Source organism: Oryzias melastigma, linkage group LG5 (genome assembly GCF_002922805.2).
Source record: "Oryzias melastigma strain HK-1 linkage group LG5, ASM292280v2, whole genome shotgun sequence".
NCBI lineage: Eukaryota > Metazoa > Chordata > Actinopteri > Beloniformes > Adrianichthyidae > Oryzias > Oryzias melastigma.
The window spans coordinates 18,694,682-18,717,011 of NC_050516.1; the positions used below are offsets into that span (position 1 = coordinate 18,694,682).

The window sequence follows — 22,330 nt, forward strand, 5'->3', positions numbered from 1 at the left end:
CCTCAGCTAGAATAAAGGCAGTTTACTTTGAAGTTGGGGAGGTTCAAGAAAAAAAAAATCTGTTGCAAGGAATAATTATTTGTTTGAATTTGTTGTTCATGTCAGAAGACAAATGCAAATTTGAAGGGGAATTACCCCATTTATCAAATAGTTTCTTCAGAAAAATAATCTTTATGGAAACCAGAGTCAAGAGTATTTCCACCAATTTCACTTTGTTATGATTTGATAGGTGACATTTATAACCAGAAGACATAGGAAATCACATCCTGTCATGTTGTCACAGACAAATTTTCAGCATTTATCTTCCTTTGTTTGTCAAACATTTGTCGTAATTGAATTCTTGTTGCATAATTCATATCCTGTTGTTTGGAGTTGGGACTTTTGTCAGACTGGACCCCTTGTTTTCTCTGTGTCTTTTATTGTTCTTTAGGGCACTCAAAGGGGGGACAAAAAAGTATGTATGTGTTGCCTGTATGTCAACTTGTGTGTAGAAGAATGAGAAGGAAGTTCATTTGTGGTGCAAAAAAGTACACTTCTAGAGAGGCGTGATGTTTGGGGGTGGCCTCCCTGTTAATGACCGTCTCTTGTACACATCCTGAATTTCTTCACACCAACTCTATTGATGAATCTGGGATCACGAAAGTGAAGTTATAGTAGGAAATAAATGTCCTTTAGGGTTTTTTTGGGGGGTAAATAACAGTTCAGGTGTTGGAGTTACATGAAACTGAATGGTAGATAACCACAAAGGGAAAAGAAAAAGAAACCACACTCAGACTAGCAACAGATAACCAGAGTGCACCAAAGGTTTGATAGGATGTGCGTCAGGGTAGGTACTAAATAACAGGAAAGGACCGGGAGTGTACACACTGTTGAGAATGGGTGGGTTTCATGTTCAAATGTTTTAAGCGTTGTTCTGTTCTAATCACAAATTTTAACTCATCAAAGTCAGAATGAAGGTGATCAAAGAGCTCAACTCAATCATAACTTTGGCTGCTCATTCATGCATCATAGGATTAACATACAAAATTAATTTTGAGAAATCGACCCTGAATTTTTTTGAAGTTGGTCAAATTATTTATCAATTCTTGCTGTAAACATCTAATCTGCCTGTGTCATTTCCCAGACATAGATGTTTTCGTTCCTCTTCTAAGAACCCCCTGGCTCTGTTGTTTTTCCTGCTGATAATGTCCCCTGCAGCTCTTTGCTTGTCACTGACCACTGTGCTGGACACAGCTTCCTGTGAGCATTCAGCACAAAAGCAAAAGCCTAATTTTTTTATGTTGCATTCTTTGGAAACAATAGTAAAATGTGTTCAGTAAAATATTTTAATTCTCTTTCATTCCCCTTTTGCAGATTTCTCAAAGTCACTACAAGTTCCTCGACCGAAGGTTCGCAGTCATCTCACCATCAAGGTGCAGTCCAAGTTGATGCCAAAGCCTTGCTCCTCTGTCCAAGGCCCCAAACCTCCCGTTGCCCCTAAACCCTGGTATCAGCCTCGCCCACAGGAAACCCCCTGCCCTCAACATGGCATCAGCAATGGAGAGCTGACTCACACTGAAGGGGATCTTGATGAGACCCGTGAAATGGCTAAGGAGAATCATAACAGTGCGGATAAAAAAGAGGCACAGGATGGGCTTTATGACATAAGTGCAGGAGGGAATGACAAAGAGGACACCAAAGAGGAAGAAACAGCAGTGGGAAGTATAAAAGAAGCAGGAATATTAGAGGATGGTGATGCTGACAGCATAAGTTCCAGCGACACAGTGAAAGCTGATGATTTGATCAACACTACAGAGGATGAAAACACTGACAGTGAGTTTATTCAGTCTGAAGATGTTGCAAAGGTTGATGGTGAGACTTCTTCTCGGCCTTCTCTTGTCATCTCTGAGGACGAATCCGGAGGAGATGAGGAGGAGAACGGTCACACTGTGAATGTTGATGGATGTTCTGAAGCTCGTGAAGACTCAGAGGGATGTGTAAATGAACTCAACGTTGATCAAACACATTCTTTCGGCGATGGGTGTGAAAGCAGTGAAAAGGCCAGTGAGAAATCGAAGAACTGTTTGCCTTCTGGCTCTCAAACAAATGAGAATGATCTGGAAGCTGAAGGGTTTGCATTCGGATTCAGCGTGCTCCCAACTCTCACAGAGGAGTATCCTTACGATTTGATCGGGCTCACCGATGATGCCAGTGACACGTGCGAGTCATGTGACCCAACTGAAACAGGAGAAACAGAGGTGTGGCAACCAGAGAGAGCCACAAAGGATGTCTCTGGTTGTTTCCGATTCACTTCTAGCACAGAGGATGTGTTTGGACCTTACTCCGTCATAGAGGCAGTTCCAGGAAACATGAGTGGGACTGCAGACCCTGAGTGGAACCCAGATGTGGATGATGATATTGCAACCGCAGATGAAGTGCAAACGCAAGGTGCCTCTTGCCAGGAACCTTTCTATGTATCATCAGATGACGTGGACAAGCTCGAAGACAAGCAAACCCTCTCAGAACTGCAAAGCATTAAAGAGGGGACAGAGTTGATAGAAAAAGCAAAAGACATTGACTCAGCGGATGAGTATGCGGACATCGACAACACGCTCTGCACCAAAGAAGATCAGTTCGAGCAGTCTGGATGTGTCTCGTCAGAGGATTACGTGGAGATAGGCGATGAAGAGGAAGAGGAGGAGAAAGTGGAAAAAAGACACATCAAGGCAAAAAGTGCAAAAGAGAGGACAGCGAAACGAGAGCAGGCTTTCCAGAGGAAAAGCTGCCAGCCTCGCCTCAGGTTGTGCAACATCACTGTGCCTGCAGATTTGGACCTGGGCCGCACCCCGGAGCTCACCAACAGGGTGGTGTTTGCCCACACCACAGAGGCCTTTGAGGAAGACATCGAAGAACTGGACTGCCATATTGTGCCTTACTATGAAGACACAGACTCAGACAGCGAGGAGCACATATATGAAGAGGCAAGGTTTGAATCGGATGGGGAGAACTTTATAGCTCCTGATCCAAAGTCTGCCGTCACCAGATCACGATCTTATTCTGGGAAACTTCCCAGTAATGTCCCTGAAACTGTACCAGAGGAGACAGTGACAGAATATCCGACTCACGACTACTACACTGTAACTTTGGATAAGAACAGGGAACCCATCAGCCCCTCACAACAGCTAGGAGTCAACGGTGCAAATATTCTGTCTTTAAACCCTTCAACACAGAACGAACTCAAGGATGAGATCAGGATGAAGAGGAGGAATGAAAATCTTTCTCTTCCATGCGTCATAACTTCTTCAGGAAGCTTCTCTCACCGTGTCCAACAGTCATCCAGTGGGATCTCCACACCAACCTCTATGGTGGATATACCTCCCCCTTTTGACTTTGTATACATCACAAAAAGGCCAGTGACCAAGAGCTCGCCATCACTCCTGATCCAACACGAACCCAACGAAATACCTAAGAAAAAAAAGACTTCTTTCAAGCATTTTTTTGCACTCAAGTTCAGGAAGAAGGCGGATTCAAAAGGTTTCAGTGATGGAAGTGTTCGCTCCTCGCGTTCTTCCTCAGCATCCAGCCACCATGGGCCTGCAAGAGTCATTGAGCTTGATAATACCAGCAGTGGCAGCTCTCCCCAGCCTGGATCCCACATGACTAAAGTCAAGCAGCATCCCTCGGACCTGCCACCCTCCTTCTTGCTCTACAAAGACCAGAGGAGTAAAGGAAACCCCAAATCTTATGGAAGGGATGTCTCCAGAGTGAAGTCTTTCAAAGAGGACCCTCGGCGCTCCGTCATGCCGCTGCCTTTGAACAAACCTCGCTCCATCTCCTTCCCAAGTGCAGATACTTCTGACTATGAAAACATTCCAGCCTTAAGCTCAGACTATGAGAACATCCAGATTCCAAGACCAGTCAGATCCCACACCGTCACAGAGTTTTTTGAGAATCCAAGCCGAACAACTGCTCCCTACAATGAGAACGATGGCTATGTGGATATGAACAGTTTTCCTGGGATCGACAGGAAGCCTGAGACATCAAAAGGAGATTCTGAAAGGTAACCCCATTTTATTTTATTAAACAAAAAAAAAAAAAAAATTCGATTTTCACTGTTTTTTTACTGTAATAAAGCAGCTTCTAAATATGGTTTATGTCCAGCTGCAGGTTTTTTCACATCTTTAAAAAAATATATAAATTGGGTAATTTAAATCTTATTTCTGGGAGGATCTGAGGGTCATTTGAGAGCAAACGAACCAAAGGGAAATCCCTGTTTTTGGTTTACCAAGCATGATCTTGAATCTAAAATCTATTCTTACATCTGCCTCAAGAATGCTTCTATGCATAGATGGTTCAGCCATGTGAACAGATAGTATGTGCAAGCCTCATTTCTTTCCCTATTTTACCAGCTTGTGAACAAACTAGGGAGAACCAGCAAAAACACAAGCTGAACCATACAGTACCATGTAGAAAAAATGTCCTGATCCACATATCATGAATGGATCACCATATTTTATTGTTATAAAGCACGGCAAAATACAATACTAGTTTGAGTAGGACGCGCACAGAAACATGTTGGAAAAATTAGCAAAATATTCACAGTTTCCAATTTCTGGTCTTAATAAGTCTTTTATTAAACGGTTTAAACTGACAGCAAATACCTCTTATTTGTCTTGACGCAAACAACGACCTACAAAAGAATTTAAAAAGAAAAAAGATCAGATTTTTGTCTCTTTTTGATGAGAGAGGGTCTCTCCATGCTGCTGACAGAGAGCAGCAGTCTCTACAAAGTGCAAGCTCTGGGAAAAAGTGATTTAACCCTTTAACACCAAAGTTCCAGTGTTTATATTTCTTGATTTACTGTAACTACTCATTTGTTAACAATTATGTTGATTGTGTTAACGGTTAAGATTAAGTTAAGATTTTGTGTGTAAGAGGAGTTAAAGGGTTAAAAAACAGAAATGTATTATCTCTCAAAACAACCAAAAACTAATAAACGGTTACACTGATATGGGCTAGTCATTACAACAATTTTTGAAGACAGTCATATTGTTTTTCAATTTTAAGAAATATTTTAATGGCAACCAGAATCACATCTGATCAAAAATGTAGTCTAGAATGCTCAAACTGGGTCCTTTTTGTACTTGATCCAAAAGATGAAGAGGGTTTCCTCTATCGGAATTGTAAAACTGCACATTTGAGCCACTAGGAGCACACACATCCATTAAAAAGTTCAATTTACGCCCTGGTATAGATGACTGATATTTTCACACTTTATCTGAGCTGAGTCTGTATCACCTGGCTGAGTACAATCGGGTTTTGCTCTTGTTGGAAGTGGTCCTGCGTGAGAAACGAGCAGCCTGTCGTGTCAGGCATCACTGGCTTTAGGAAGCCAGGTAATGCTGGTGGGAGAGCTTACGCTTGCTTTTCATTTAGTGAGTTTCGAGGTCACATCTGGTGCCTCATATGCAAGTCTGAGGGGATGGAGCAGGTAACGGGAATGAGGATGTGGGGAATGCAGCTTCCCCGCGTTCGAGAAAGTGGCTCAGAATTCAATTAAAAGTGAGGAAAAGAGGTGGTTGAGGGGGGAGGAGATCGCTTCACACATCGAAATAGAGGAGGATAAAAGAAAAACGTGAGAGCACCCGAGGATGGAAGTGTTAATAGAAATCAGTGGATCAATTATAAATAAAGCTCGTGATAATGGGGAAAATTGGTAGGTTGCATGCATGAAGAGAAGGAAGAAAGTGAGCGCCGTTTGGGTGTAATTGCTCCTCTTTACCTGACGCTTAGGCTTAGGAATGCTTTTATTGAAGTTGTTCTCTCCTGAGTTCCTCTCTTTCACTGAACTGTAAAGGGACTGCAGGATTTACTGTAGAGCGTGATGAAGGGAGGACATCACCCTACCCTCTGCCACCGTCTTTCTCCCAGTCTTAATAAAGCAGATGTGTTTGATGACCTCTGCGCCTCCAAGTGGACAGGGAATTATTGAGAAACTTGCAGGGCAGTGTTGGGACACTGTGCTGTAGTTTCATTTATGAGCCATGAACATATCAGTTTATACATTAATTTAACCATCTCTGTCTTAATAACAGAATTTTGTTTTATCCGATCACTAAAACATTAGCCGAAAGTCTCACCAGTTTTAGAATTAAACAGCTGTAGTCTTCTGCAGGCTCTTTGAGACATTGGATGACGAATCTCATCACTAACCTTAATGCAAAGAACCTCTGCTTTCAGGTGTGCACAAAATAATGAAGTCCCATGTCGTCACTTTGGTATTTCTCTGCCTATAGGAGGATGTTTGTGCTACAGTCTTTTTCAAATCTTTACACCACCACCGTTCTGTGCTGTCTGGATGCTGATGACCGATGATTTATTGAGAACACATTCACCACAGCAAAGACTGCAGAGCCGCCCAAGTAGATTTTTGTGGTGAGAACGACTGAATGGCTCTAAAGCTGTGCACACAAACAGACTATGCCTCACGTCCTGGGCATGCATTTTAAGGGGAATTTGCAAAGCTGCTTTCCCACAAGCTTGCCCTGTTTCTTCCTCTGTGATTAATGTATACTAGCATTCAGATGCTGCATTAACTCCAACATTTACACTGAGCAAGAGGACATGTTCATTAACAACCTGCCATTTTGTTTAATGAATAAACAAAAGGGGGCACTAATGATTTATCCCAACTCAAGGTGCTTGTTTGTGCTTTATGCATATGAACAGGCTAGGTTAAAATATATATATATATATATATATATATATATATATATATATATATATATATATATGTATATTTTTTTTGCTGAGAAAGCAGGCTTTGCTGGAGTACCCATAATGCAGCAGAAAGTTCAAGATTTAAGATTTTGTTGTGTCTTTTTGTTAGCTTTAAGCTGCTCCAATTATAGCAGATCAGCTGCTGTGAAAACATGCTAGATTTTGACTAGTTTCTTGATAAAGCTTTGAAACTTTCTCCACCTCTTTTTTTTGTTGTAGTTAGAAGTGATGAGGGAACCCTTGCTGGTGCATTGTTGTACTGGGCGGTGTACATGGCAGAGAGGTGGTGGATAGGGTGTGTCACTGGCTCGCCAGCCCTGGTCTGGTGCCAGTCACTTTGAGGTCGCTGCCAGGTCATCCCAAGGAGGAAGCATCCAGCTCATGAGACCTTCTCCAGCCTGTTTACAGGAAATGCAGGATGATGGTTGAAGGTTTGGAGTTTTGGAAAAGGAGACAAAAAAAAAAAAAAAAAATGAAGTTTACCATAAGCAATCAAATAAGACAAACTGCCAAAATCACTGTCTTTGTTAACTCGGTTTATCAGTAATGTCTGCTCTGAGAATACAATGGTGTTTGCTGTGTCAGGGTACAGACCCTCTCTGTAAACAGTCATCTGATCTGAGGGTGATAGACTGCAAACAAGCAGCTGACAGTAATTTTCGGCAAAACCATCTTCCAAAAAAAAGTTATTTTTACATTTAGCTTTAAGATCTAATCTCCTGAAAATTGTGTTTTGGTGTTTTACCATGTACATTGTTGTTATGATAGAGCTCACGTACTGAGAAAATTAAGCTTCAAATTGCATTTCTGAGTTCTTCTTTATTCAAATTGTTGTGAATCAGGAGCAGATGATAACATTCAGTTGGAAAAAGCTTGTAGCTGTGATGTAGAAGCTACTTCCTTTGCTCCAATCTAATGCAGCCCCTTGTAGATGACCAGATCCGTGTACGTCTTCGATTTCCTCATCTGAGCTGCCATCTGGCTCAAAATGGCTGAGTAGCTCCGAAGTTGCTCACCATTTTTGTTGCATCTGTAATGTTATGTTGGTGTTGTGAGGGGATGTAAGTTAGTAGGAGAGATTGTAAACAGATGGATGATGGGAAGTAGCGGTGGGCTTAAAGAGGAGGCGGATTTCTAATGAACTACTGCTGCTCTCTGCAAAAACTATGTCCTAGAAAATGACTAATGTTTATTGATTTTGGCTAAAAATGCCATCATCATAATCAGAAGACCACTGGGAATGCTTTTACAATAGATCAAAAGACGATTGGAGTGGGACTTTAACACACATTTAGCTCTTTTGTTTAAAAAAAATCAACATTTTGATGTGCAGAATTACTGAGTTGCTATGTTCTCACTCAACCCATTGCTATAAAGTTGCTTTTCTCCAATAGAAAGCACAGAGACCATAGAAGATATGATCAGCAACAAGAACTAAAGTTCCACACACATTTGGGGGAATACACTTTTGAGGCTTCCTGAGCATCCTCTGACTAATTTTTGCCTTTACTGATTAATTTTTTATTTGTTCAGCGTAAGGGGTACATTTTAGTTCAAGTAAAAACTCTGGATGCGATGTTTCTAAAATTGATTAAAGAAACATCTTGTAAATAGCTTTTACCATTTGTTCTTTATAAAATACCTTACATTATCTTTCAGAATTACCTCAAAAAACTCCTTTAACAGACACGCCTGAAGTTTTAAAGATATTTTTATAAAATTAAAAGAGGTGAAACTAACTTGCATTTTACCTCTGAACTCCAAGATTTAAACAGTTAAACATTTCTTGTGCAATTTACTGTTTTTTTTTTTAATATAAATAAAGTTCCATAGTGAAAGTAAAAAAACATTCATGACGAAGTGTTCCTCTCTTTGTTTTAGTAAAGCATCATTTACTATGAAGTGCTCTAGTGTGCCCTCAAAGTTTTCTCTTGCAGAATGCATTCGCACAGGGCTTTTAAAGCTGAAGCACACACACATGACAGACTGCAGCCATATAATTATGAAGCAAGGAGGCAACAGAAGGACAAAAAAAGTATAGGGAAGGGAAATACATGAGACATAAGGGAGAAATGAAATTGTGGGGTGAGAAGAATCAATAAAGAACTGAGCAAGCAGAAGCAGATATTGCCATGGTTTCCATCTAAAACTGTACCACTACCACTGATGTATGGCATCAGATAAAACGATGGATTTAAAAACTATCAAACAGAATTCATCTGATGCTGATTTCATGTATTTCCAACCCCCAAAGTTGAATACATTTGGATTCAATTTAGCTGAATCTCAGTAAATTACATTTCCTGATTATATTTTTTTCTAATCAGCAAAATCAATCAATAAAAAATAAAAATGAAATACATGTAGTAAACGCTCAATGAGTTAGAAGAAGTAAATCATCAGGATGCAAAATGCCCCAAGAAGCAACTATCTATTAAGTAAAGAGCAAAATGTTTATATTTTACATGTTTATCTACTATTTTTGGGGGGGGGGTAAGAAAGCTAAGTGAGGAAAAGTGCCAAAAATCTGAACTTATACCAATTTTCTTCATTTCCATCTGTAATTGTAGCTGCATGGTAAACCCCATTTACACACTTATTTAGAAATAACATGATATTGTTGCAATACTACCTGTTCATTCATAAAAAATAAAACATGCATCTTCAAAGCAGTTTAAATGTTGAAATTGTAGTTTGGAAGTTAACATCTTATTGGGATTTAGATCAATAGTTGTTCAACATCTGTGATGCATGTGTGAGCCTGCATCCATGAACCACTCCAATCCCTCCCACCATGATCTTATTGCTCTCCCTTCAATTCTCATCGAATTATCCATCCATCTTTTGAATCCTTTCTGGGCCACATAGTTGCTGGAGCCTATCCCAGTCACTGCCAGGTGAAGGCAGGGTAGACTAAGCGGGACACCTGTCCAACTGGCCCATCTGGTCATTTTTATTTCCATTTTTGATATTTTTTATTTCCATTCATATGTGTCTACCATACAATGTATCCTTTAAATATTTTATACCCTATACAGAAATTGAAAACTCATCATCTGATATCAGAGTTGAACTCAGAGGCTTTTTCCAATGTTAAATGAAGCCATGTTTAAAGTTCTACTCCAATCACCCTATAATCTATTGTAAACACATTCCAATGGTCTTTTCACCATGTTTGTGTCGTTTTGAGCCAAAATCCAAAAACTTGTGTTGTTTTCTGGACATAGTTTCTTTCTCAGAGTTATGGACAGGATAGTAAGCCTGCATTGATTTCCCATCAACCCTTTGATTACACTCTCTCCCACTAGCTTAAAACACCAAGCTAACATTAGCTTGGTGTTTTAAGCAGTTTTGAGCTAGATGGCAGCTCCCGGGGAGAAACAAAGGCGTACATGGATCTGTCTGCAAATGGATGCATCAGAATGGAGCAGAGCAAGGAGCTTGTGGCTTGCTGATTTTAGTTAGTACAGAAACTGCAAGCTTTTTCCAACAGCATGTTTTGCCTGCTCCTGATTCACTGGGATCTTAATAAAGAAATACTCTTTTAATCTTTTATGCAAAAGCCCTCCCAATTGTCTTTGTACATTAAATGTGCTAAACAGTGACTTGCATTGCGACAAAAATCATTTGTAAAAAACAATTTAAAAAAGTATTTATGAAACACATTATAAAACAGATTAGACTAACCAGCCTAAAACCATGTTTTCTAGACAAAAAAAGGGCACAGGAATCAAGCTCATTGAGAAACAAATGACAAAATAAGTAGCAACACAACTGTCTTGTGTTTCTTCTTTAGTCTAAAACATGAGCAACTAAACATAAAAATAATAAGTAAGCATTATTCTGGCAGTTGAATATTAAATTCTTCTTTTACTGTTTAACTGTGTAAGTATTTGTGGTATGTCTTGACCTAAATGACACCATTGGCGCTGACACAATGAGTTCACAGCAGCTTTAGTGGGTAAACGCACACTGCACAATGGGAGTAATGTTCTTTATTGTAAAAAATAATAATAATCGACAAGTAAATGTATTTAATGCTATTTTTTTCTTTCTTTCCCTATTGGTGAAAGCAACCCACAAAACGCAGAAAATGCAACTGTTCACATAAATCCAGAATAAAAGGTTCGTTTTTATAACTAACCTAAGCTGATCAGTTTGATCACAGTCTGCAACAATGTACTTAATACTCAATTTAAGTTGTTTCCATGTATAGAAGCTGCACAACAGCCACAGGCTACAAATAATTATCCTCAATAAAGGCAGCAAACAATTCCCAAGAGTCTTAATCCCCCATTAGCGTCCCAACTTCTATAGTTAGCAAGCTAATGAACCCATTAGTTTCTCCTATTTCCTAATACAGTACTATTTCAAGTTGGTAAAGGCCTGAACGTACATTTATTTTAATACCTGGTGTTCAGCTTCACTGCATTACATAGTACAAGCATCATCAAATTCACTGATGGGTGACAAAATACTCCATTCTTTTTCTAGAGAGTCGTTGTGTCCTCCAATCTGACACAGTAGATTTAAGTTTGCAATGGAGCTGAACAGCCGTGGGTTGCTGTATAATACTATCAGATCAAACAACTTTGCTTTTGTAAATCAACTTTTGTTATATTTCTTCTTGTGTAATAGCTGTGTAGTGGTAAAAGATGATAAAATGTGGGTGAAAGTCTTGGGCGGAGATTGGGTTTTGGTTTTAGGATTGATTGTTTGGCAAATCAGAGCTGAAGAATTAGTTAGGAGAAGAAGTATTCCTCCAGGTCTCCTCTGAGATGAGACCGGACTAACCTGTCTGCACTGAGGTCAGTCGTGAGTAATGGGGGGTAGGTGCTTCCACCAGCCCACCCAGAGGCCAAGATGTGTCTGTGGATGTGTGCGAGGGAGAGAGAGAGGCAGAGAGAGCTTGAACCGTGTAGTTAACCCAACGTATGGGCAGTTCTCAGCAGAAATGAAGTCCAGTGGAGAACTCAGTTAACCTTTAGTGCACTACTGTTTATTCTTTGAGAATACAAAGGACTGGGTAAATCTTTATGTCATAGATTTAGAGGAGTGTGTTTTTTATTACAAATGTCTACTATTTTATCCACAAATAGATTAAAGGATTAACCCATTTTTCCCTGTACATTTTTGTTGCATAAGATATGCATTAAAATGTAAGTTCCTCAAAATTGACAAAAGAACCAGCCTAATGTTAGCCACACTCTCATTTACTGTTTCATTATCTAGAATGTCAAAGTGTTTAGCATCTTGTTTGATGAAAAAAAATACAATAAAAAAAAAGTGTTATCAGAGGTCTGACATACAAAGTTTATAGTACACAATATGCTGGAAACTGTCTGCAAAGCAAATCTATTTCCAAAGAGTTGATTCTGTTATCATAGTCCTCCTGACATTTGACTTCCAAATTCAATGATTAACAAACATGGATGTCACTGCTATGCTTCTGAGAATTCGGATGACATGAAATCTTTTTACTGAGTTGAAACTTTTCACACATAATGTCCATGTCATGCTGACATTTTTACACTTTTGCTATCAAGGTGTCTACCTTGTGTTACCATTGTTGTATTGTATTAGTACAAAGCTCTACATGTATTTATATGAACCCTAGTGTATCTCAAAAGGTCAAAGCATATTGGTCATTAGTGTGACCTGCGTTTGAGGGGATTAGCTGGGAAATGACCCACAGCATGTCCAGCTCAGTATGACGCCAAATGAAAGGATTACTTTTGTGTCAGCACAACTGTTCCATCTCTGCAGAAACAAATCAGGAAGGGATTACTGTGAACCCTTAGAGAGTTCCTCGTATGACCAAAACGCTTCGAGACACACACAGGAAAAAGAAAACATCAATTTACAGGGGACTCTGAGTTTTGTTCTTTGCTGTCAGAGTGTCCCGGGAGAATTCAGTGGATTTACACTGTTGAATGCACTGATGGGTATTTGTGTCCCTCATGACATTATCATTATTATATTAGGTTACATGATTTACTTTGAAAGCACTGGTACGTTTGATTTGACGACAAAGAAAAAGGGGGAAGACAGGATGGAGAAAAACATAGAGCAAAAGTATTTTAGAGGTTTAGAAATTTAACAAAATACAAAAAGGGAGAAGATGGTTCTCAAAGTAATAAAGCCTCACAGCTTCACTTCTAGGGTTATTTTATTGCTTTTTCCTTACTTGACAGTGCCTACACTGAGCCTTTCCCAATGAACACTGTCCCCGCTGGACTGTCTGTGGAGGACGACCACGGACGGACATCGGAGGAGGAAGAAGGGATCTTGGAACAAGGTTTTGACAGACAGGTGAGTGATGGGATACACAGCAAAAGGTAGCTGGAGCAGTCCCAAAAGCTGAGGCCAGCTGATTGTTGGGAGTCCTGAGACCTAAACAGATCCCAGAAGTGCTTAAAAAAAAGAAAGTGAACTATCCCGACAAAACGTTAAAGATCCATTTTCACAAACTGCTTGAACTTACAAGACAGACTTTGATTTCTTTGTACACCTATCCATCCATTTTTAATCCTTTTTGGGGACACAGGGATGTTGGAGCCTATCCCTAGACTCTTTGGCGTAGGTGGCAGTAGATCATTAGAAATACAATTCTGGGTAGTGGGTGGGGCCGCCCGACCACTAACCCTTCCCCCTCACTGTCACTGAAAATTATGTTTCTGCACTCACACGTGAGGTTATAGCCTCAAGCTAACATTAGCAGCGGAAAAATAGCAATGTGCAATATTGGATCAACCCAGTCGGTCAGTTTTGAGCCAGAATCACAATTTACTACAGCACGAGTGTTGAACGCTCATCATGTTTTGCACACCTAAGCATGAGCGGGATAGGGTTCACGCAGCGGAGAAGATGTGATGGGAAGTGATGCTGATGATGAAGACGGTCACTCTCTCTCTGCGCCTAAAATCAGGAGCACGCGCTTCATCAAATAATAAACACCTATTTCGGATGATAATTATTCTCCGCTGTCATCTTCTTCAGGGCATCAGGATATTTCTTGGCTGTTTCTGAGTCAGCTGATGCCCTTTCTCCATGCAGGGGCATGGGGGGAGGAGGGGACGCTCCTCTTCTGTGTTTAGATACACCTCAGCAGCACTTCTTTTAGACGCAAAAGTTCCATACAAGCGTCTTGAGTTTTTGTGACGAACCAGAAGAGTCGTGACTGAAAAAAATCCACAACACGTGAAACTGCAAACATTGTGTAGGTCCTCTACTATGAGAAAAATTCTAAAAGAACATGTTAAAACCAAAAAAAGATGATTTTCGTTGAAGTGGGTCTTACATTTGCTTGAAACATGAATTTATATCCAGCTATGAAAGAAAACGTAACTTTTTTTCCTAGTAGAAGCTAAATTAATGTCATTTTAGACCCAAATTAGTTTGATGCATGTTTGCCTCAATAGCCATCTTGGGGTTCAAATATCACTTAAGATTGGTTGAAAACGAGAGTCACTTCCTTTTAACTCTAATGTTAAAATGTTCTGTATTTTGTTTTGCTTTTTTTATTCCCAACAACTGATAATAGGGCTATTTAATAGAAATGAACTATTTAGATTTTTCTACATCTCTAATTTGGGCATCATCAGGTGTTTTTGACTGGCAGGCATTTGGCTCTCCTATAAAACTGGATTATGGGGTTTAAACTCTTAAATGGTTCCCAAGTGCAGTTGAGACTGCAGCTCACAGGAAATGGGTAAAAGAAGGAGAGCAGATTTGCTAGTGTCAGGTGTGTGATAACTGATGAGGGTTTTTCACGCTGAAAAAAGTAACTCCTCATAAAGGCACGTGTGTCTGATCGGTCGATTGGCTCTCATGTTTTGAGACCCAGTGATTAGCCTCTAAATCACTTGGCAGCTGCACACGCAGTATGTCATAAATAATGCATCTGAATGTAAAAGACTCCTGTTTGAGGTGCGTGCGAGTCTGTTCCGCACTGTAATGAAATAATCTGTCTTGTTTTGACAGCGCAAATTCAAAGAAAACTCCATTAATTTTTTGTCAGTCTCTTTAGCTGCTGTGAAGCATTTGCTATTAATGGGTGAGAGGAGTGAGTGCCCACAGAGAGGCTTTAAACATTAAGTGTGTGTATTCATCTCCAAATGTTCTCCTCCCCGTCCAACAGATTGATGGCCGGTCTCGAGCGTTCTACATTGCCAAGGAGCTCGTGGACAGCGAGAGACTGTGAGTTGCTGCTGTTGCAGATTTTTCCATGCGATTTTTGTTCTCCTTCACGCCAACATCACACCATCACCGTCCAAACGTGTTTATGATTCTCGCACCTCAGTGCAGCTGTTTCTTCCAGCTGTATATTTCCTGCTTTGATGCCAATTCATCAAGCGGCATGCAGAACTCCTGACAGCCAATTACCCAGGTGTCCTGCTGCACGTGCAGCCATGTAGGTGTCTTACTGGGCGTCATTTGAATAATTGAATTGGCGTACAGCTGCAATCATAAATGATAAAAACTTCAATGCAAATATAGTTGACAAATGTTTAATTGTTTTCTCAAAAAAAAACAACAGAATATGTTAGTTTAATTAGCTCAACAGAACTAACAGGTTTTCCTCAAAAAGAAAGCACAAAGAGACACATTTATTGTTTTCATGACAAGCGTCCTTGATACCTCATGCAGCCAATGCCCTGCAGTTGTTCACACGCTCAACAGCTTTTGAGAGCATTATCACTCATCTCACCTCATTATTTATGATAGTTTTGTGGCTGTGTTGTATTCTTGGATTTTGTTTAAAGGTAAAATGTATCCTCAGAACATCTGTAGCATGTTTTAGCAATATGCAATTAAACAACAGACCACGCCAAAACCTTAGACAAAAACAACTCCAGTCCCAGAGGCCTACTTTTCTGCTTCTTTTCCAGATAGCCTACTCACAATTGATCACCTGGATCAGGCCCTGCCAGCCAATCAGAAATCTAGGTGTTTTTTTTTTTTTTTTTGTAAAAGATAGAGGTTGTGTCGGAATTCACCCAGTTTTCAAAATCTACAATTTTAAAATCTAGTGCCCCAAAAATTTACCTGAAGTTATGGTGAAAAACCATAATTGACCATAATGCATTGCGTTTAAAACTATTTTTTATGTTAAAATTGTATTTATATAGTATTTTTTTTGTTTAATTATTTATTTAATTTTCATAAAACATAACAATAATTGCATACTATTCTAGTCTTTGATGAAAATGAAAGGGGAAAAAACGAAAAAAACTTATTATCTTATTTAACTAAACCAATCAAATTATTTTAACCAAATATATCCCTTTATATAGCAACATAAATACATCAAATGGATGGTAAAAGCAACAAAAGCTGTCAAACAAAAACAAACAAAAAAAAATGCATCAAATACCTCAGAACATCTTTTTAATATAACCCGTTTCCAACATCCTTATAGATCATATTGTCTGAGCATTTGTTTTTTGTTTTTTGTCTTATAGTTTTTTGAAATGTAATAATTAAAATTTGGATTATTTTGTTGAATTCTCATGAATTTTCCATAATCTGATACCATGCACAGAAACACTTTTCTTCTTCATTTTTGTTCTGAATTTGTTAATGTTAAAAACCCCATGTCCTTTTAGGTTATAATTACTCTCATTTATGTTATTTAAGAAACATTCAAATTTTCATCTTCAGAACACAGTGGATTCATTAATTGATTTTAAAAAATCATATTTGCAATTGGAAAACCAAAAATGTTGAGTATGGTGATGAATTTCTTTTAAAATCCCTCACTATATATATATTTTTAGTAGTTAGGGATTAATGAAGGAATTCGGGCATAGCTATTGATCAGGGGATCAGTATATGTTGCCAACTCCCTAAAGTCAGAACAAAAGATAATTTTGATATTATTAAAAAAAATAAAACACAAAGGGAAAAAGCATAGGCATCATGTTAAATGAAATACAAATCAAAGTTTCATCGCAATGAAAGAACTGTTTAGCCAACAGAAGGAACCTTGACATTTCACCCTGTGTCAGATCATGCAGCCCTTCCGTAGAGATGAATGAAAGGCAGATGTAGAAGTACAAATAACGCATATCATGTTAACTTATTTATTCAATAACAGAAAACCTTGCTGCACAATCTATCTTTCACGTTTTCCAAGAAATTTCAGAGCATCCGTCTCCCAAATCTCTTTTCCCCCGAAGTGCTGCTTAGATTTTATCCTCTTTATGCACAGATTGTTGTGCAGGAAATCAATGTGTGTACACACTTCATCCATGTAGATACATTTGTGTGTTGAATATAAATGTGATCAATATAAGAAGTTATCATCTGCTGTGATTTGTGCAATCTGTTGAAAGATTCATTCATATTTGCCAACAAACTCAAACAGACCCTGAGGCTTTTTTTCTTCTTTTTCTTTTAGTTTGCATCGATTGTAACTCTCTTCTTGTTTCTGCAGACATGTCAATGCTCTCAAGCACATCCAGGAGGTAAGGAAAGCGATTCTTTGGCCTTTTTAACTGTCTTGAGAACCCACTGATAGTATCATATTCCGCGTGTCTGCTCCCTGGTGTCTGTCTCCGTCTTGTCCTTTCCCCCTGTGCAGCATTTGTTGCAGGTTTATCAGTGTTGTTGCAGCCAACATCGACTTCCTGGCCTTGACAAAGTTGTCATGTTGTACTATGGTGTGGTCAGTTGTAAGATGGCGCGCTGTGCCAGCACCATGTGCTGTCCTTGCGTAATTGATGATCGTAAACTTGTTTTCATTTTCTCTCATTTGGTAACTTATGAAAAATTTTGCACGAGTGATGCAAGAGCTGGCCTTCAAATGGAGAATTTTCCTCTCATTAGTGCAACAGTATAGCTCATGTAAGGCTGTGTTGAATTTCTATTCTCATCCGGTGGTCAGAACCCCTTCACACCAGTGCAGGGAACAAAGATGGATGTTTACAGACTAAAATGACCTTCAGATTGCAGATTGCAACAATAAAGACAATTCTAACCTTTTATTTTTTTCTTTTCAAACTGAAATAGGCTGTGAATTCCAAGCATGGTGTGGCTATTAAAGTGATGGCTGCCAGAACTGGTCTGTGTTGTCAAAGTAGCCCATCAGTCAGCCTGTACCTTCTAACCTTGAATATAACCTGAATTCCTCCCAACAAACAGAATTTATGAAAACCAACTGTGAGTGCAAAGCTGCTCTTTAGTGCAACTTCATGCTCCTAAACATCAAGTAATGTAATTATAATCCAAAGGACCTCATCATGTAAAATAACATTTGCAATCTCATCATGAATTAAATTATTGTAATTAAGACGGCAGTTTTAAGAGCAGCGTTCACTGTGGTTTTGTTATCATTAGATGTTGACATTAAATATGTGAAATATATTTTAGCATAAATCACCCGCGTATAGAAAATGACATTTTAAATGATAATGAATAACCTTGCTTTGCAGCGCTCTTCAGTGAACCTGCATAATTGAGTCTTTTTGTCGCTCGTTAAAGGTGACACTGAACGTTTTTTTTTTTTCATCTCGCTGCTGCATAATGCATAGGGCTCCTCATACTTTAAGCTGTGATCCTTTGACATGCGGGCTGCTTTTTGAATGCAGCCTGATGTCATAATGAAAGTGAGTAATTCAGCTGGGAAACACTGTGGCAGCACAGCGTGTATACATATACACAAACACACACACAGTCTGGGAAAAAAAACAAGGAGCAGCGCTAAGTGTGAGGCACACATGAGCTATTGTTCCATTGTTTGATAAGGAATAACAAGAATACAAAGAATTTCCAGACTCTGTCTCCAAAAAGGAAGGGGGGGCCGTGCTCCTCTTCTAAATGACTTTGCCTATAACACCTCACAAAGACGAGACGGTTTTGCTTTAAACTTGTTCTGTTGAGCACAAGTTCCTCCCTAATCAAGTCCTTAATGTTGCATTTTAACTTGCTGTAATTGAAGAAAAGAAGGTAGTGAGATAATAAATAATAAGCTCTTAAGACCCAAGCTAATATTTCAGCTAAAATATTGAAAGTTATTTAAGGTTTATTTATTCTGGAATATTATTTCTGCCTTTTTATTATTCATATTTATGTTAAAAAGTTACGGCTGTAAAGTTTTAAAAAATTGACATTCTGCTAGCTTTTTGGACTATTTTGGCATTTACTAAGATTTTTTACGATATTTTGGAGTTTAGCTATTATTTTAGTGACATGCTAGTTATTTTGGCTAATATAGGATTTTCTTTTTACGTTTTTTTAGGCTGTTTTGAAGTTAGGCTCGTATTTACACACCATCTGTTTTGGCTATTTTAGGCCTTTTTCCAGTTTTTTAGGATATTTTTAAAGTTAAGCATTGTCGCAGGTAATGCTATATATCTAGTTCATAATTATGTTAAAAAAGTTATGGTTTTAAAGTTTTAAAAAGTTAGTTTTAGTGTTCAATAAATGTTTATCCTGTTCGGCCCATGACCTAAGGTGTGTTTTGGATTTTGGCCCATAGTGCGATTAAGTGTGACACTGCTCTAAATGCATAGTCACAGTGCCCCAGTTAAGCAGAATTAACAAATGTGGTAATATAGCCCGGAATGTGATGTCCACGCATGTGAGCAGGTCTGAAGAGGTTAAAAGATCACAAAGCTCCTTAAAAGTGGGCCCCAAATTGGTTTGTCAGCAGTTTTTGTGGTGACCCCACCTGTGTTTGCCCACACTGGCTTAAGTGGGCACTCAGTGGGCTGGATCACTAAGCCAGTCGCCTGGTGAACAGTGTAGCGAGTTCTGTTACTCAGGGTCCAACAGAGCAAGCGAGTGGTGCTGCCCAGGCTGTCGGTCCCAGGCCAGCTGAGCCAATGTGAGCAAACACAGGTGGGGCCCACATATTCTGCCCACTTTTAAACCATATGGGGCCTACTTGACCTTGCTGGCTGGGTTGGCAGTCAATATCAACAGTGGTTGTTGCTCTTTGCAGCAGCAAATGTGATGAAAGATGCCTTGTACCTGATTGACCCAGCGCTGACGCAGATATCTCCATTTTGTATGCCCATATTTTGTCTGGAACTAAAAAAAATTGTAAAAATGCTGCTTCTGCCTCCCGATTCCAAATGTCGCCACACGGACGATATGTCAAATTTGAAGAAAAACTTGCATTTTGGTTGCCGCACGCTGGCATTTTGTGATATGCAGCCATAAGTCTAACCAAAATATGTCATTTTATAGCGAATCTTGACTTACAGAAAACATTGGATGATGATGTCTCCTTGTAAATAACCTCATTTAATTTAGTCAAAGTCTAATTGCCAAGAAGATTAATGGCCTCTCCTTCACTCTCAGCTCTTTAGTTGCATAACTTTTTCATTTTAATAGGTTTAGTCTTCAACATTGCAGCTATTAAAGCATATTGCATGTTTTTATGTGCATTTATAGAGATGTAAAGTTGACTTCATGTGTGTTAAATATCTATTTTGATTGCTGGAGAAAGAGAAACAAGGGTTTGTAAGGAAACCGGCAAAGTGTCATTGAGAAAGGTCATTAGGCAGCAACACCTGGTGTGCAGCTCTTGTGCAAAGCGAGGCTTTCTTTCCTGAAAGCCTGGAGAGAGCCCAAAGTTCTGAAATGATACAAGGGGAGGGGAACAGGAAGGATGTTTAGGAGGATCTGACCTTCCTTCCAGTTTTTCTCTTCAGTGCTCATTCCACTGTGCCTTTCGTTTCTCCTGTCCTCCCACCCTCCCTCACTTCCATCCTCACTGCTTCCTTTATTCCTAGTTCAGCCTTTCTGCCTCATACCTTTGTTTTGCTTTAAAAAAAACTCTCATGTGCCCTTTCTTCTATAGGATTTCAGGTCAGCAGTGGCCGAGGCGGTGAATGCGGAGGGGGAGCCAGTGCTGGAGGAGCAAAGGTTGGGGGAGATACTGAACGTGCTCCCACAAGTTTACAGCCTCCACTGTAGCATCTTAGCCGACATGGAGGAACGAATTATGCAGTGGTGAGGCAAACCATGGGATTTGTATTTGTTTTAGAGCATAACAGATCAATATCTTCACAAAATTTGAAATTTAGATGAGATATAGGTTCATAATCTGCTGGTTATATAAACTCCACCTCTTAGAATTTTTCAATTTTTGTCTATTTTTGAAGTGAAAAGCTCACCAATAAACAGAGATGTCTTTGAATATTTAATTAAATATGTGTAACAAATATTTTAAGATTTTTTTTTCTTTTTTATTCATCTCTTTCTGTCATGCATTTTCAGTCAAAAATAAAATAAATAAATAAAATATTTTTTGGCAAAGCAAAAAGAAAAAGTAAATAAATAAAGCATTTAAAGCTATTTTTTTTTTATTCGGTGTTACGGCCCTGAGCAACAAACAAAAAGAAATTATTAAAATTTCTCCAGTTTTGTTTTATATAGGAACTAACAAAACCAAATGCAGTTAAAATTATAGAAGTTATTTGAAAGGAGATTATTTTAATGTTGACAATTAAACATTGCATTAGTAATATTAATCTTACAATAACATACTGATATGTACATTTCCTATGATTTCTGAAGGCATAATACAGACCACATAGCTTAACTCTTTCATTGAAAAATTATATATGAAGAGACATGTTACATGTTTGCATCTTTGACTATTTTTTTGAATTATGTTTGACATGAAATGTACTTTTTAAATTGAGGAAATGTCTAATGTTATTCTATGTTATCTACCTCTAACATCTTGAAATAGTCTTTTTCCTCATTGTACTTCTCTGTGTTAGCATTAGACAATATTCAGAAATATTTGAATTACTCCAGTTAACTACCTAAATAAATAGTCAACTCAATGATGCTTTATGGTGTTGATGACCTACTTGTCATTTCACTCTAAAGGGAAGAAAGCCAGAAGATGGTGGAGGCGATCTTGTCCCGTCAGGATGATTTCGGGGTGTTTGACACTTACATCTGCCAGTACGATCGCAGCATGTCACTACTGAAGCAGAGCTGCAGGAACAACCCTGCTTTTGCCGGCATCGTCAAGAAATTTGAGGTAAAATAACAGACTGACAGACAAGAATGTGACATGTCAAAGGCACTATGTTGTCATCATTTTGGACGTTGGATTGTGTTGTATTTCACTGTGCCAAGTAAGTGAGAGTTCAAGATACCCTTTAAAAAATCTGCTGAAAAGAGGTTTTGAAAGAGGAAGTATTTTTGCAGTCACACATTCAGATCTCAGGTTCTAAACTTTTTCAGGAAAAGTTTTTGCTTGCTGGGTGTTTTCAGAGCAGATATTGACCCTGATATTTCCCTTTGTACCCACTTGCTTATATTCCTACCAGCTTCCACTGGAATATTTTGGTTTCTTTTGATTTTTGATTTTCCTCTTCAAAGACCTGACCTTTCTGTTGTTGTGTTTACTATTTTTTTACCTACTAAACAACAAATACTTCATATGCTGTGGTTCTCCTATTTACTGAAAATTGCTGGAGATTAAAAATTGATTTCACAGGTGGAAATAAATTACATTCCTGAGTATTAAATCAATATTGTCTTTTTCAAAAGAAATTTGCCCATGGAATCTGATAAAAGGAAGTAAAAAACTTGTGAAAAA

The 22,330-nt window shown here is 38.8% G+C and overlaps 1 protein-coding gene across 2 annotated transcripts in view; it reads left to right on the forward strand.

The window, feature by feature from the left end:
* fgd5a (FYVE, RhoGEF and PH domain containing 5a) overlaps window positions 1-22,330 on the forward strand; it is a 38,530-nt gene that overhangs the window by 1,011 nt on the left and 15,189 nt on the right. For both annotated transcript variants that reach the window (XM_024270309.2, XM_024270310.2), the window contains exons 2-7: window positions 1,354-4,039; window positions 12,954-13,071; window positions 14,900-14,958; window positions 17,198-17,228; window positions 20,570-20,721; window positions 21,610-21,766. In XM_024270309.2, the coding sequence (XP_024126077.1) occupies window positions 1,354-4,039; window positions 12,954-13,071; window positions 14,900-14,958; window positions 17,198-17,228; window positions 20,570-20,721; window positions 21,610-21,766 (3,203 nt within the window). The remainder of the gene's footprint in view (window positions 1-1,353; window positions 4,040-12,953; window positions 13,072-14,899; window positions 14,959-17,197; window positions 17,229-20,569; window positions 20,722-21,609; window positions 21,767-22,330) is intronic.